Below are 17,640 nucleotides of genomic sequence, written 5' to 3' on the forward strand. Positions count from 1 at the left end.
AAGCTAGCTTCAATTTTGATTGAATTAATCTCTAATCGGTTGCCTATTATATCGTGAATATACCCCTGTAATGCACACTGCAGTCCTTTTTTATCTGGCGTTCTCGGATATCTCACCTGTTAGCCAAAAATGACATTATATCCCTGGCAATGTCTGACACTGGCGCAGACACATTGTAAAAGCCGTGCCAGGCAAGAAAGCTTGATAGGCGTAACAACAGTAACTAAGGAGGGCGGGGCTTAGCGACGGGTCAATTGCATTTCTTGCAGCAGTCAGTGAATATAACCAGCTTCTAATGGTAAAAATGTAGTACTTAATTTTTTTATAATCACTCCTGATCAAAACAGTGCAGAAACACTTTGATTAGAGATTAATTTAGAAATGGAATACAGAATACAACTCTGTGTAGAATCAACATTTTACCCTATTAACAAACCCAACCCAAACTAATCCCTCACTACGACTTTAAGGTCCCGGCTTGGCTATCATTAAATACAGTTAAAGCCTCCATTTTTATATAATGAAGAGAAAATTAAAATAAAATACAATAAAAAATGAATAGGTAAGTTCAGGTAATAACGTATCGCATTTACACTGTCACAATTAATATATTTATAAATTAGATAAGCTAAATTTTCCGTAGTGTATGAATGTGAGTGTATGGGTGTTTCCCAGTGATGGGTTGCAGCTATAAAGGCATCCGCTACGTAAAACAGATGCTGGATAAGTTGGCGGTTCATTCCGCTGTGGCGACCCCTGATGAATGATGAATGAATGAATAATAAACGAAATTTTTAAAACATCATTACTACAGTCAATAATAATAATATAATAATTTTAATAAGCTGATTTAATGCCCAAAGATATTTCTTACTGTTGTCAATGTGTGGAATGTTGAAAAGCATTTGTAGCATACATTTTTTCTTTGATGAACAGAAGGCTTAAAAAGTAGTTTTTATGCTACTATACACATTTATATACACATTCCTGTGGCAGTGTAACAGTTTTTACAGTACATTTTGCCTGGTTTAATACATTTGTTCTGAACCTCTTTTAAACAAAATATTACTCTCCTTCGGCTTAGTCTCTTTTTCAGGGGTCGGCACAGCGGAATGAACCACCAACTTATTCAGCATAGGTTTTACACAGCAGATGCCCTTCCACCCGCGACCCATACACACTACAGCCCATTTAGTTTATTCAATTCACCTATAGCACATGTGTTTGGACTGTGGGGGGAAACCGGAGCACCCTGAGGAAACCCACGCTAACACAGGGAGAACATGCAAACTCCACACAGAAATGCCAACTGACCCAGCCGGGGCTCGAACCAGCGACCTTCTTGCTGTGAGGCGATCATGCTACCCACTGAGTGACCACGCCGCTCTGCTAAGCACACTTGTATTTTGCAAATTGATTTGCAAAATTATATATTAAATAACAAAATACCAATTAATCCAAAAAAATGCAGCTAAACCTGTTGTGTAAAATATATTTTAATGTAAAAACAAAATAATTAAATACAATTAATTAAATATCACTATAATCCAATGGGAAACCTAAAAATGGTTCAAATTAAACAATTCGTAAATGTTCAGATGAGACAGTCAAGATTAATTAGAATGACCGTTTATTTATTGCACTGAGATGTGATTTAGGGTAATTATGCAAGTCATTTATAATAATGGGTTTGTTCTGTAGCTAATCGAAACAAAATATTGCGTAAGAAGGCTGATAATGTCGGAGCAACAGCCTAGTGGTTAGCGCGCTGACATATGGTACAGTAGCACTTCAGGGTCCCCCGAGTTCGAATCCTGGCTCAAGGATATTCATTGTCCCTACCCCCTCTCTCTCTCTCTTAATTTGTTTCCTGCCTAAAATACTGTCCTATCCACTTAATAAAAGGCCAAAAATAAATCTTAAAAAAAAGGGGAGGGGGGCTGATAATATTGACCTTAAAAGGGTTTTTAAAAACTGCTTTTATTCTAGCTGAAATAAAACAAATAAGACTTTCTGCAGAAGAAAAAAAATATTATAGGAAAAATGCCTTGCTCTGTTAAACATCATTTGGGAAATAATTAAAAAAAGTTCACAGGAGGGCTAAAAATGTTGACTTCAACTGTACAGTACTACAGTACCACTACTACTGTATGTAGAAGGGAATAATTAAAGGTTAAATTGCCATCTTATCCTACCATTAATGTCTTCAGCATAACACTTAAAATAGAGAGAAAACACTGAGGGTACTTTTAGGCTTCAACAAAGTTTTCTGGACAGCACAGCATCTCTCTCTGTTATGCAGTCAGGTTATAAATAGCTGCATATAGGTTTCATCACTATTGCATCAAACAACCACCTAGTCTGTATATTTCCACTGCCGCACAACACTACAGACAAAAATAACAACAACAACAGTCCTGAGCAATTCCATGCAAATGACAACCTTGCCATGAAATAAAATTTTCCTCAAAATTTCTTTTGTGTAGGTTTGTATTTTACAGTACTGTAAAATACTCAAAAATGTCAATGTTTTTAAACAACTATATTTGATTTACCAAAGTCACACAAGTGCCAATTTCACATCTGTCACATCTATAATGGAGAGGTGATACATCCATAACCAAGCTTTTTTTCTCATAAATGCAAAAATGTAAAATAAAATAAAAAATCTGTCATTTTTGATCCATAGAGAGCCAACCCTTATCCTGTTGATTAGCTGTAGTTTTTGGCCGTCGTGCAGTTTAATTCACAGAATTTCTACAAAGTATGTTGTAAACTGTAAATTCACAGACTTTTTTGGTCACATCCATAACGCATGTTTATTTTCCTCATTTAAAATCTAAAATATGTTTACAGATTGATATTTTTCTGATCCCTTAACACTGTTTAGTTGTTTTGGAAGATTATGATTTATTTTAATGTTAACATATACTTTCTGTGTGTACACTACCTGACAAAAGTCTTGTCATCGATCGCAGTTGTAAGAGCAACAAATAATAACTTGACTTCTAGTTGATCATTTGGAAAAGTGTCAGAAGGTCGATTTTGCTGATGAATCATCTGTTGAACTGCATCCCAATCATCACAAATACTGCAGAAGACCTATTGGGACCCACATGGACCCAAGATTCTCATAGGAATCAGTCAAGTTTGGTGAAGGAAAAATGGTTTGGGGTTACATTCAGTATAGGGGCGGGGAAGAGATCTGCAGAGTGGATGGCAACATCAACAGGCTGAGGTTTGCCCAATCAAGACATTTGTGCTGCCCATTACATTAAAAGAGGGCAAATTCTTCAGCAGGATAGCGCTCCTTTTCATACTTCAGCCTCCACATCAAAGTTCCTGAAAGCAAAGAAGGTCAAGGTACTCCAGGATTGGCCAGCCCAGTTATCAGACATGAACATTATTGAGCATGTCTGGGGTAAGATGGAGGAGGCATTGAAGATGAATCCAAAGAATCTTGATGAACTCTGGGAGTCCTGCAAGAACGCTTTCTTTGCCATTCCAGATGACTTTATTAATAAGTGATTTGAGTCATTGCAGAGATGTATGGATGCAGTCCTCCAAGCTCATGGGAGTCATACACAATATTCATTCTGTTTCCACTGCAGCATGACTTTATATTCTATACTGGACATTATTTCTGTTAAGTGACTAGACTTTTGTCTAAGCAAAGTCAGACCTTACTGTCCTAATTAATAAAAAAATCAAGACATGATCATATTTCATTTTGGTAAAATAAGCGTAATCTAGAGGCCTTTGCCTTTTATATAAGCCACTTCTGATACCAAATGATCAACTAGAAATCAAGTTATAATTTGTTGTTCCTAAAACTTGGATAGGCGACAAGACTTGAGTCAGGTAGTGTATTTATGTTTTAAGTTTTTACTGCAAATGTCACATCCATAACACTGGAATTGCTCTCCTCAGAATCAAAGTCAAAGCAGGAAAGGCACCCACCACAGCCATTAAATGACCCCGCGTTGGCAAACGCCGGCCGAGTGGGATCTTGGCCCGATCTCGAGTCGGATGAGCCAGAAGACTCTCCTCCTCAATCGTGACCTGCAGAAGAAAAAGCAACAAAACCGGAGCTGAGTTCATGTCTACTACATTAACACAGTCATTTACAGCAGCTTTATACAGATTTTAATTCACACAACACTAAAGGCCTGCGTGACATGAGGTGTTAATTAGTCTCATCTCAGTCTAATCCAGTAGTTGTTGGTGTGAAAATTAATTTACAGATTTATAAATAGAAGTGCAACATGCAAGCGCTGCTAAATTCACACAAGTGGCTTTCTAGTGATTTTGCCTGTGTGAATTTTTCCCTCCATATAAAATTGTTGGTTAGATTCTTTTAGTGCTGACACATGTGCATTTTGGGAAAATAAGTTGTGAAATTGTTTACTTTAATTAAAAGAGGCTGTAATGTGAGGATTTTTTATGTACAGTGCTCAGCATACATGAGTACACCCCCACCCCTCTCTTATAAATGAATATTTACATACATAATACATTTGTGCAATACATTAGTCAGTAGCAAAGCCAAAACTGGAACTAATCTAACAAAAAATGTGCAAAAAATAGAACACCAATATTAACATGTTGGGGAAAAATATAAAATAATATTTAATAAACAGCAAGAGAAAGAGAAACATTTAAAACTTCTCTCTTTGATTATTCTTTGCAATACTTCTTTAAATATAAATGTATTATCTTTCTATTTCTAAAGATTTTTGGTGACCAAACTCTTATTTTAATAGATATAACTGTTTTATAAAATTGTTTTGTTTAAATGCACCAAACAATATTGGCTATATTCACTGAGAAATGGATAAAAATATTCTCTCAAAAGGTGGTGTACAGTTGAAGTCAGAATTATTCAACTCCCTGAATTATTAGCCCCCTGTTTATTTTTTCCCTAATTTCTGTTTAATGGAGAGAAGATTTTCTGTTATAACTGTTTAATGGAGAACACGTTTCTAAAAATAATAGTTTTAATAATTCATTTTTAATAACAGATTTATTTTATCTTAGCCATGATGACAGTACAGAATATTTTCTACTTATAATTTACTAGATATTTTTGAAGACACTTGCATTATGCAGCTTAAAGTGACATTTAAAGGCTTAACTAGGTTAATTAGGTTAACTAGGCAGGTTAGGGTAATTAGGCAAGTTATTGTGTAATGATGGTTTGTTCTGTAGACTATCGAAAAGGGGCTTAAAGGGGCTAATCATTTTGACCTTAAAATGTTTTTAAAAAATTAAAAACTGCTTTTATTCTAGCTGAAATAAAACAAATAAGACTTTCTCCAGAAGAAAAAATATTATCAGACACACTGTGAAAATTTCCTTGCTCTGTTAAACATAATTTGGGAAATATTTAAAAAAGAAAAGAAAATACAAGGGGGCAAATAATTCTGATTTCAACTGTACTCATTTATGCTAAGCAGTCTATTAATCTAATTTTAATGCATAAAACACATGAAACTGATATTGTAATGCAGGTAATGCAGAGATATTCTGGACTGTTATGTGTCATGCAGATATATTAATTAATTCAACTTTAGTCACATATTGCCAAATCTATATAGTCTCAAGTATATTGTATAGTCAAACCATAACAGCAGTGCAATTTTGATGAATCGGGATGATTTGCCGAGATTTTCTTGTATTAATTTTGTTATAAGGAGGAAAGAGAGCAGCATATATTTATACATTCATCTAAACATCGCTCTTAGCGGTGTGGACGGTGATCATCTTCAGTAAAGTTACTTCCAACCTCTTTTTAATAATACACCAAGAATGAAAAAAAATTGTGTTTTGAGTATATGAGTGCACTAAATCACAGTCAGTCACTTAACATACAGCAAGAGAAATACATTTATGGCTGACTTTCATTTCATGGCCACAAGGGTTTTTGAGTTTTGCATATAACTAATTTTAAAGGCACAATGTGTACGATTTGTTCATTAAAATATATACAAAACACTATGACTGTGTTATATATTTTGCTTACATGTGTACTTATATTATTCCAAATGTTTTGAAAAATACAACCCCAAATCAGGAAAAGATGGGACAGTATAAAAACGCAAATAAAGAAAGAAAGAAGTGATTTCTAAATTTACTTTGACTTGTATTTTCAGGTGTACTGTCCCAACTTTCTCTGATTTGGGGAAATAATCAATTTTGAGTCAGACGGAGTGGATGCTATGTGTTCATGCTAATGATGACAAAACAATTTTTGAAAAGTGAGAAGGAAGAGGGTTGGTGGTAGAATATAAAAAATAAGACTAATGACTGGAAAGAGATAGCAGGAGAGGAAAGCTATAATATAGGTGGGAAGTCGAGCATCAAACAGGAGGAAATAAATAAAGAGTATTTTGAAGTGTCTGCTCACCTCATCCAGCACACGGTTCTTCGCTCGGGTAATTGCTGTATTTAAAACATTGATCCAAGATTCCTTCTCCTCTGGACTCACAGCCAGAAACACAAGATTGGGGCTCTAATGAAGGAAACAGAAATATTCTAATAAAATTGTGATATCATATAACATTTACTACCATGCAGTTCATTTATTTTTAGAGTTTTCAAACATTAACTTTAAAAGTGTTTGAAAAAATAAAACACAACCTAGAAAATAAATAAATATATAAATGTTGGTAGCACAATGTGGGTAGCACAATTGCCTCACAGCAAGAAGGTCGCTGGTTCGAGTCCCGACTGGGTCAGTTGGCATATCCATGTGGAGTTTGCATGTTCTCCCCGTGTTTGCGTGGGTTTCCTCTGGGTGCTCCGGTTTACCCCACAGTCCAAAGACATGTGGTACAGGTGAATTGAATAAACTAAATTGGCTGCAGTGTATGAGTGTGTGTGGGTATGTGGTGTTTAACTGTGTTGGGTTGGGGCTGGAAGGGCATCTGCTGCGTAAAACATGTGCTGGATAAATTGGCGGTTTATTCCGTTGTGGCGATCCCTAATTAATATAGGGACTAAGATGAAAAGAAAATGATTGAATGAATGAATAAAAATAAATAAATAAAAGATCTGTTAATGTAACAGATCTAGGTGACCTTTACACCGTTAATGCGTAATTATGTAATTGTGACGCGTGGAGCAGTAGGTAGCTCTGTCGCCTCACAGCAAGAAGGTCGCTGGTTTAAGCCGTGGCTGGGTCAGTTGGCGTTTCTGTGTGGAGTTTGCATGTTCTCCCCGTGTTGGCGTGGGTTTCCTCCGGGTACTCCGGTTTCCCCCACAGTCCAAAGACATGCGGTACAGATGAATTGGGTAGGCTAAATTGTCTGTATGTGTATGAATGAGAGTGTATGGGTGTTTCCCAGTGATGGGTTGCAGCTGGAAGGGCATTGGCTGCGTAAAACATGTGCTGGATAAGTTGGTGGTTTATTCCCCTGATTAATAAAGGGACTAAGCTGAAAAGAAAATGAATGAATGAATTATGTAATCTCGTACATAATACTGTATTTTAACTAGGCATGGGACGATAACCGGTTTCAAGGTTTCCTGCAGATTGGAAAAATCAAGGTTTTAAAAACTCTAAAATGATCTGCTTTACCGTTCCTAAAGTATATGTAGGTTTTTTTAATGTGTTTTTATGTGTTGTAAAGAAATCTATGGTTTTGAAACTAATGAAGACAGCAGAAGTCAATGATTTATTTTAATTATTTAGCCAGACATATTTACTGTTCCATAATATTTGAAATCTTTCCTAAAACAAAATATTTAATAAAATAATAATAAAATTAAATAATAAATATAAGTAATCACAATACCGTGATATTTTTGTCCAAGGTTATTCACCTTATTCTCCGCATACGAGCAGACGCAGCCATTTGAATCTTTTTGGCTCAAGACTTTTGGTCTCATTCACTTCCATTCATTTTTAGACGTTAAAAACAGCTCGTAATGCTGCTTGATGTTCCAAACTGGAGTTTTCTTATTATATTATTCTACTTTGTCTGTATTGTCCTGCAAACACTTGTTTGTAGAGTAAGCAGTTTGACCGTTTTCTGCCGTTTATTATTCCTAGTCATCTCTCCCATCGGCAACTGAATTGTAAGTTCTAAAACAATCACAAAAACAAGCGGACTTCCACATTGAAGAAGGTCAATAATACCGCCAGAAACTTATACCAGCCCATGCCTAATTGTAACTTGTTGATTCCCTTGACATGAAAAATAAAATAAATAAAATAAAATAAAACAATACTATCTTATATATATACTCTCCTAGCTGTAATCAAATATATTTAAGAGTTTTGTATATTTTATTTCATTTCAGTAAATGTTTATTTTATTTTAAGTACCAAAAATGGTTTGGGTTGAGCTAATATGAATCCTTATCCTTATTATTACACTATAATATTATGTTCTCTTTAAAATATCAGCAAAAAGTGCTCAAAATGATATTGATTGAGACAGATTTTAGTTACTGTGCACAGCACTTATGAACTGTGCATTTCACTTGTATTTATAGTTGTCTGTTTGTGATCAAACGGATAAAAACACATCTTATTATCAGCTGTAAACAGGCACATAATGTCTTGCTCTCACCTTGTTTCCTGGATGCTGGCAGCGGAGCAGGGTAAATTTACTGTGGTTCTTCTTGCTGTGGCTTTTGGCTTTTCGCAGCTCCTCTGAGCGCTCGTAATGCGCCAGGTCAAACACTTCATGAGTTTTCCCATTATTTTTCATCTGGACACAAATACAGCAGCACACACACACATACACACACACACCATCATCATCATCACCAGGCCTGAAGCTACAAATAACGGCTAGCATTAATTGAAATGATCAGCAGTGCTTTTTCCCAGACCAGCTGTGCAGACAACTGTGATCCATGGTGGGACGTATTGATTTTAGCTTGAAGGACAGCAATAATTAATGTTCAACAGAGCACTGCTGTGAGATCATTAAGAGCTCAATCAATGCTGACAGAACACTAAACAAAACCACTGTAAAACATTCATTTTTCATGAAGTTACAGAAGCATCTGTTTAAGGATACATGCCATGGGGGTCAAAGGCAGAAACCGCATTGCAAACAACAAATCAAGTGTGATGCTTCTGTACATTCCAGTGTGTTGTGTTTTTATGAGCAAAAAATAATGACAACTGTGACACCCACTAAAATATCATTCAGTGTAAATATAGATTATATATAGCAGGGGTGGCCAAACTCGGTCCTGGAGGGGCCGGTGTCCTAGAGAGTTTAGCTTACTAGATATAGACCATTTTGAGGGATGTAAACGATAACAATGGTCCTGGCGTACTTCCTGTTTTACATTTTAAACTTCTGAGAGTTCCACATATTAATAAATAATGTACGATAGCTGTTATAACATCAAGTTATGATTGAATCACCTCTTGTTACAGATATGAAATAGTTTGATAACAAGCAGGAAATGTTCATGGGCCAATGACCAATCACCACATTGAAATGGTGTATACTAGAAAGTTTTTCATTGATCTAAAAATTTTTTATGATTCACTCACTTCTATACAGAGTAATACCAAAGCTATTAGGACATCCCAACTGCTGAAAAAAATACTTAATGTCCATGATTAATTTCTGTTGTTAATTCCCTTGTACACTGTTTATGTATAGTCCAGTACTCCCCTGTTTAATCAATAAAAAAAAATAAATAAATACTAGAAAGTTTGGACACCCCTGATATAAAGATTATAATCTTTTGATGCTTTATTAAGACTGTATTGAGGGATCACAGTGAAGCTCCTAAACATGTCAAAAAATGTGTTGCAATTTAATATATTTTAATGAATTAAAAAATTAATTGTCATTTTAAACCTTTCTACTTTGTCACTCTACTTCAGACCACCAGATTTCGTCCATTCATCATCCATTTTTTTTATCATTTAAAATATAATCGAATAATTGCATGATCTTTGTTATGAGCAGGTCAGAATGGCTATATTGTTTCAGTTTACATTAATTACACTAACTAATGGAACATTATTTCATTATTTCTAGGTTAAAAAAGTAAAGCATGTTTAACTGTTTAATTTTGCAGAACTTTATTCCTCATAAATGCTCTTTTCTTATAACAATTGAAACTTTATTGCTCTTAGCTTCTTTAACCCTCTCATGCTAACAGTGGACACATATATTTGAACAAAATCAAATAAAAACAGTAATAGTGTGAAATATAATTACAATTTTTAAGAGCTTTTCTATTATTATCATCATGTAACTTGTCCAAAGCTTTTATCATATCTCAAAACTGGAATTTTAAAGGTTACTTTAAATCTCATAATATAAATTTGTTATGAATTATAAGCCGTATGTCCACTATTGAAACGGCTTCCTATATTTTCACAATCCGATCTATGCAAATTACATAGATGTCATACAAGTTCATATTTGGATTTCACATCAATTTCAAAATACGTGATGTATTTCGGCGCCAGTGGTGTAGTGGTTAGTGCATCGACACATGCATTCCGGTGTCACGGCGACCCGAGTTCGATTCCGCCTTGCGTTCCTATACCTATCCTTCCCCTCTCTCTGCTCCCCATGCTTTCCTTTCAATACTCTCTACTGTCATCTCAAATAAAGATAATAACCCCACCCCAAAAAATAAAATAAATGTGATATATGCAACATATGCATTTTACATGTATAGTTTTTCCACCACTGGAATTACATATATGTACATACACGCTGAAAAAACATCAAAGTTTTCCGTATTTTTTGATTTATGTGTTTTTATCTTGAATTTTTCTCCATTTATTTATGTAGAAGGTCGCTGGTTCGAGCCTCGGCTGGGTCAGCTAGCATAGCTGTGTGGAGTTTGCATGTTCTCCCTGCGTTCAAGTGGGTTTTCTCCAGGTGCTTCGGTTTCCCCCACAGTCCAAAACATGCGGTACAGGTGAATTGGGTAGGCTGAATTGTCTGTAGTGTATGAGTGTGAATGAGTGTGTATGGATGTTTCCCAGAGATAGGCTGGAAGGGCATCCGCTGCGTAAAACATGTGCTAAATATGTTGGCGGTTCATTCCGCTGTGGCGACCCCGGATTAATAAAGAGACTAAGCAGAAAAGAAAATGAATGAATTGCATTTTGGGATATTAATCTTTCGTCCAACAACTTTTAACCTTGAAAAGTTTAAAAAAGTGATTTCTTTTAACATTTGTTGTAGTTTAAAGTGATATAATGTCTGGGTTGGTGTTGTATATTAAGCTACAAAATCCTTGTAATAAACTGCCAGTACATTTTTTGTTATTTTACATACTTATTTCTCAGTATATGATTTCTTATACATTATATTATTTCAAACCACTAAAACATTAATGAGCCACTTTGATAAACTGTAGTAGAGTTGAATTTTCCACATCAAAAGTCGATAGAGCAGAGATCAACACCCCATAACGTAATTCACAACCGTAAATAAATGGAAAATCCTTGTGAAACACAAGTTAACGGATATTTTTTTACAGTGTATGTTCAATTATATAAAATTATATCACATTTGGCCATATATAAACACATATAACAATATAGCTAATATATTTTAACATATATGTAACGTACATGTAATATAAATATCTAAATGGACATTTTTGAAAATATATGTTGCATATATGACATTTATTTTATATGTGTGAAATGTATTCAATGTTTTTATTGCAATGTATCCGATATCTTTGTGGGAAGCCTAACAGATACATAACCAAACCTGATCCTGAATATATTCTAGATTCATGTTATTATCATACTATTATCATCATGCTACAGTATTTTTAATAGTCCAAACTGTTTTCATCAGAAATCCAGACAGATGTTTAAAACGGTTTTCAGTCAGCTTTGCCCCTCCTCTAATTATTCAACCAGTGACCCATCTGTGAAAACGCCTCATTTTAAGACAGGTCAGGTCTCATTACAGCTGACTCTGGGGAAAAAAAGTAGTGCGTTTCACTGAACCTGAGGGAAAAAATAGCCACAGAGGGGCTTTAAATCCCACTGAGCCGCAGTGAGGGTCACGGAGCTTCTGCTGAGATGAACACAGAAACTCAACGCTGGATATTTTAGCATGCGCTGCGTAATGTCACACTGAGCCAAAAAAGATAAACGCAGACATTTTGGGTCAGAGTTACTAAGCAACAGAAATACGCAACAAAGGAATCTGGTGCGAGTGATCTTGAGATTAAAGTGAAGAGATCAAAGAGATCCGTGATCACAGAAAAACAGCAGCAGCACAGTAAAGCGGCCTGTTCAAAACCGCTCTGACTAATATGACTCTATCGATATCACATTCTTTATAAATCAGCGCATGTTTACCTAAAGTCTCATTGTAAGCAAAAATCTGCCACTTGCATTTTTTTACCTTCATAAATGTCTTCTCTATATTTTTAGTTTTAATCTGTATTTACTGCACTTATTAGGTATGGGTTTGAGTAAAATGTTAAGTTTTGTTTTCATGCTATTAAGAAGTTGCGTATTTACTAACATGGACAAACAATTAGTGATACATTTATTACAGTATTAATCTTTGTTAACGTTCATTCATTCATTTATTCATTCATTCATATTCTTTTGGCTTAATCTCTATTTCAGATGGCGCCACTGCAAAATGAAACACCAACTATTCCAGCATATGTTTTGCGCAGCAGATGCCCTTCCAACCGCAACCCAGTACTGGGAAACACCCATACAAACTCATTCACACACACTACGGCCAATTTACCTATAGTGCATGTTTTTGGACTGTGGGGGAAACCACAGCACCCGGACGAAACCTACACGAACACGGGGAGAACATGCAAACTCCACACAGAAATGCCAACTGACCCAGCCAGGACTCGAACCAGCAACCTTCTTGCCGTGAGGCGACAGTGCTAACCACTGAGCCACCGTGCTGCCCCTTTGTCAATGTTAAGTTAAATAACTTTAGTTCATGTTAACTCAATGTGCATTCACTTTAATAAGTGCTAAATACTATGACCTTCTATGTGAAGCTGCTTTGACACAATCTACATTGTAAAAGCACTATACAAACAAAGGTGAATTGAATTGAATAAGCACAAATTTGTATTTTAATAATGCATTAGTAAATATTAAACTGTGATTAATAAATGCTTTAAAAGACTATACATACTTAGTTCATGTTAATACATTAATTAACATTAATCAATTAGACTATTATTCTAAAGTGTTCAATATTTTTATTGGTTGTGATTGCTAATCAGTGTTATTCCACCCAGTTTTGATGACTCTTCTGAAGTTAAAATATTATTGCATTATCTAAAATGGAATATTATCATATCAAAAAAATGTGATGGTGTTTTACGCAATGAATGCTAAATAAATAAACTAAATGATAATATAGTTTTGTGTTTATGTAACGGAGGCCGGTAAGTGCTGTGCAGGTAAACCTTCCTCTGCTGACCTCTAAAGGTGCTCTTGCGACAAAAGACTTTAGCCTCCTTGTTAGAGAAACCGCCTCCCAAGCGGAAGGTTGGCAGTTCGATCCCAGCCCAGAGCGGGTGTGGTGATGTAGGACCAGCGGGGTTATTTTGGTGGCATGACCCGCATGGAAGTGAGGTTTAGGGGGGTGAGTGTAACGGAGGCCAGCTGGTAAGTGCTGTGCAGGTAAACCTCCCTCCTCTGACCTCTAAAGGTGCTCTAGTGACAAACACTAGAGGTCATGGTCTTTAGCCTCCTTGTTAGAGCAACGGACTCCCATGCGGAAGGTTGCCAGTTCGATCCCAGCCCAGAGCAGGTTGGGTGGTGTAGGACCAGTGGGGTTACATTTGAGTAGATTTTGTTTTATTCTGTAAACAATTGGTGTGAATTCTTCCAAATTTAAAATAAAAAATGATGTAATTTTAGGATGGATGGAGGGATGGATCAATATTCAAATTAAAAATATGATTTCTGAAAACCCCTAAAAAGTTTCGGTTTTAGTCATTTCCATAAATCATGTTTTTGAAATGGGCAGCAGGTGGGTCAATGGTTAGCGATGTTGCTGTCACATCAAGAAGGTCACTGGTTCGAGTCTGGGCTACTTGGCATTTCTGTGTGGAGTTTGCATGTTCTCCCCATGTTGGCGTAGGGTTTCCTACGGGTGCTCCGGTTTCCCCCACAGTCTGAACACATGCGCTATAGGTGATTTAAATAAACTAAATTGGCCGTAGTGTATGAGTGTGTGAATGAATGTGTATGGGTGTTTCCTAGTACTGGGTTGTAGCTGGAAGGGCATCCGCTGTGTAAAGCATGCTGGAATAGTTGGCGGTTCATTCCATTTTGGTGACTTCTGAAATAGAGACTAAGCTGAAGGAAAATGAATAACTGAATGAATGTTTTTGAAACTGAATTCTTCAATGCACAACATAAAAACACTTTATCTGCTTTTGCATATAAACTCTATCTTGCATTCCTAGGCTTTATTTAGTCCATATATTTTTTGGCACCTTACATGAATTTCTTGCCCCCTTAAAAGTATTTTTAGCAATTTCATAGTTTTTCCTCCTTACGTAACATTGTTTAAACTGTTACATGATGCACAGTAAAATAAAAATATTTAATAAAAGTTTTTGCCTCATTTCTAGTCTAAATTTCTTTAAAATACTTCAATCAAGAAGCTTCTATAGACAAGTAAAAATATTGTTATGTCTTCAGACATAAGTCAAAATTAAGTGAGGTTTTCCTTAAAACAAGCTAAATAATTAGCCAAAGGGGTAAGTAAAATAATCTTGTTAATAAACTTATTTGATTTACCCTCCTCATTGGCAGATTAAAGTCACATTTTTATTCACTTTTCTTTTTATTTAACTAGTTTATGTTTGACTTGTTTTTGTTGAAAACAAAACAATATATTTTTACTTGTTATATTTTTACCTGTTATATTTTTACTTGTTATATTTTTATTTGTTATGAAACATTTTTAATATTTGAACTAAAGATTTAAATTGAGGAAATATAGACAATTACAGAAAATTGTGTAAGAATTTATAAACAAGTATATAAAGATCCTCCACATTTTACTTATGCATATAAAAAAATAAAAATTAAATATATATATTCTTGTAACACCAATACATATATATAATATGTAATACCTATATATATATATATATATATATATATATATATATATATATATATATATATATATATATATATATATATATATATATATATATAGATATATACACACAGGTATAATACCAAAAGTCTTTTTTTTGTTTGCAATGCACCCCCAACAAAATGCATTTTAGCCTCTTTAGATGTATTTTTTGCCTACTCAACCCCCATTTTCAACACTGAATGGGCTTAAAATACAAGCAGTTTTATGATAAAGAGGTAAAATCCTCCTGGTGTTACATATGGCCAAAGGTAATCTGCGTGAGCGTATGCCTCTATATGGCCTCCTGGGGTCACACATTTAAATGTGAGTGAGCGCACACTCTCAGAAAGCACACTAGTGATGCTAATATGGGCCAAAAGACCCCTGGAGGAAAAGAGCCCCTCTTCACCACATCAATATTTCACTCCCCCACTGATGGCGCAGCACGTTCTCGACAGGGGGCCGTCCTGATCTCTGGATTAACCACACCAAAAATAACCCACAATCCCACCATCTTCACTCTGACGAAGGTAACTCCATCCACTAAACGTAAGGACTAAAACGCAGTACTCCATGAATATTACATTCACTCCATGCTTTTTTCTCCTCTGACATTTCCAAGGATTTTAGAAATGTAGAGGTTTTCAAGGAATTGGTGGTGGGTTTGGCTCCTTCACTTTGCTTCTAGCCAAACACGCATAAAATCATCTGCAGGACTGTAGAGCGCAGTAAAACTGACGCCAATATTGCAGTTACTTGTTTTACTTCTGTACGAGCAGACTGGAATTAAAGGTGGAAATAGATTTGCTGAATCCCCTCGAGTCACGTGCGCAGCGTGTTTCTGTAATCTGGTTGACTGCATTATTTCAGGTCAAGTAATTTTCCTAAAATAGACATAATTAAAATAAACACAAAAAGTAAACCCCGCAGCCTTTCGCCCTGGCAGATTGATGAAAGCGTTGAAGTCAAATATCAAAGAGCAAGTAAATGATTATGACCGACTGACAGATGATTTTCACTTCACACATCATATTGCATAAAGCATAAAATATCTTCATTAAATATAGCTATAAACTAAATATAGATTAATAAATCTAATAGATTATCTATGAATAGATTCTGTATTGCTTATTGTAAATATAAATAAATATAAATATTATATTAAATAAATATTATAATTATTATTTTAAATGTTACATTTTATAGATATCTAATAATAACTGTATATAAATATTCATATTAATTAGAATAATAAATGTAAATTCTCATTAGATATTACAATATAAAAAATTATTCGTTGAAAATTAATGTTACAAATTACATGAAGTAACAAAGTATACATATATACACATTTATATACACATTTATATATACATTTAAATTATATATAAATGATTACAGGGCGTCACGGTAGAACAATCACCTTACAGCAAGAAGGTCGTTGGTTCGAGCCTCGGCTGGGTCAGTTGGCATTTCTGTATAGAGTTTGCATGTTCTCCCTGTGTTCACGTGGGTTTTCTCCGGGTGCTCCGGTTTCCCCCACAGTCTAAAGACATGCAGTACAGGTGAATTCGGTAAGCTAAATTGTCCGTATGTGTGTGAACAAGTGAGTATGGGTGTTTCCCAGTGATGGATTGCAGCTGGAAGGGCATCCGCTGCATAAAACATATGATGGATAAGTTGGCAGTTCATTCCGCTGTGGTGACCCCAGATTAATAAAGGGACTAAACCGAAAAGAAAATAAATGAATGAATACAATTAGGGCTGCAACTAACAATTATTTTAATAATTGATTAATCTGTCGATTATTTCTTCGATTAATCGATGAATCGGATGAAAAAAACAAGAAAAGCATTCATTTCCAACCCTTTATTCAAAAAAGCTCATCCCTGAGCTGTTATAATAATAATAATAATAATAATAATAATAATAATAATAATAATAAAATAATAATAATAATAAAATAAAAAAACTAAGTAGTTTTGTTCTGTTTTCAATCCAAATATCTAAAAAAATCTTAAATCAATATACAAACTAGACACATGAAATAGCATAAGAAATGATGTCTTGTTTTCTTAAAAAAACACCTCAAAATTAAGTGATTGTTTACGTAAAACAAGCAAAAATATTTGCCAATGGGGTAAGAGAAATAATCTTAATGAGATATAATCTCAAACAGAAGCTAAGCGTCACTTCATTTTCTCATGCCGTTTTTATTGTCTCGTCTTGATTAAAGATTTTTTAGATATTTGGACTGAAAACGAGACAAAATGACTAAGAAAAGTTTGTTTTGCAGTGCAGCTATACATGACTACAGATGGAAAAATGATGATGCAAACAAGGCGAGTGAATAAAACATGTCTTTAGTCTTGCAATGCAAAGTAACTCTACCACTGCTGCTTTACTGCTGTTATTAATTCTTTCACTGGTGAGTTTTAAAGATTCTATCTGGACCCGGGAGTGAGTTTTTTTAGGTGACCATTATTTTAGAACGTTCACCCATAATGTTTCCATGGCGACGCATCATGTT

General features: G+C 34.9%; 1 protein-coding gene across 1 annotated transcript in view; it reads right to left on the reverse strand.

The window, feature by feature from the left end:
• Nucleotides 1-17,640, reverse strand: part of plekho1a (pleckstrin homology domain containing, family O member 1a) — a 34,216-nt gene that overhangs the window by 2,468 nt on the left and 14,108 nt on the right. The window contains exons 3-5 of the mRNA XM_056479941.1: nucleotides 8,577-8,717; nucleotides 6,407-6,511; nucleotides 3,961-4,062 (exon numbers count right to left, since the gene is read on the reverse strand). Coding sequence (XP_056335916.1) covers nucleotides 3,961-4,062; nucleotides 6,407-6,511; nucleotides 8,577-8,717 — 348 coding nt within the window. The remainder of the gene's footprint in view (nucleotides 1-3,960; nucleotides 4,063-6,406; nucleotides 6,512-8,576; nucleotides 8,718-17,640) is intronic.

Source organism: Danio aesculapii, chromosome 19, assembly GCF_903798145.1.
Source record: "Danio aesculapii chromosome 19, fDanAes4.1, whole genome shotgun sequence".
Classification (NCBI taxonomy): domain Eukaryota; kingdom Metazoa; phylum Chordata; class Actinopteri; order Cypriniformes; family Danionidae; genus Danio; species Danio aesculapii.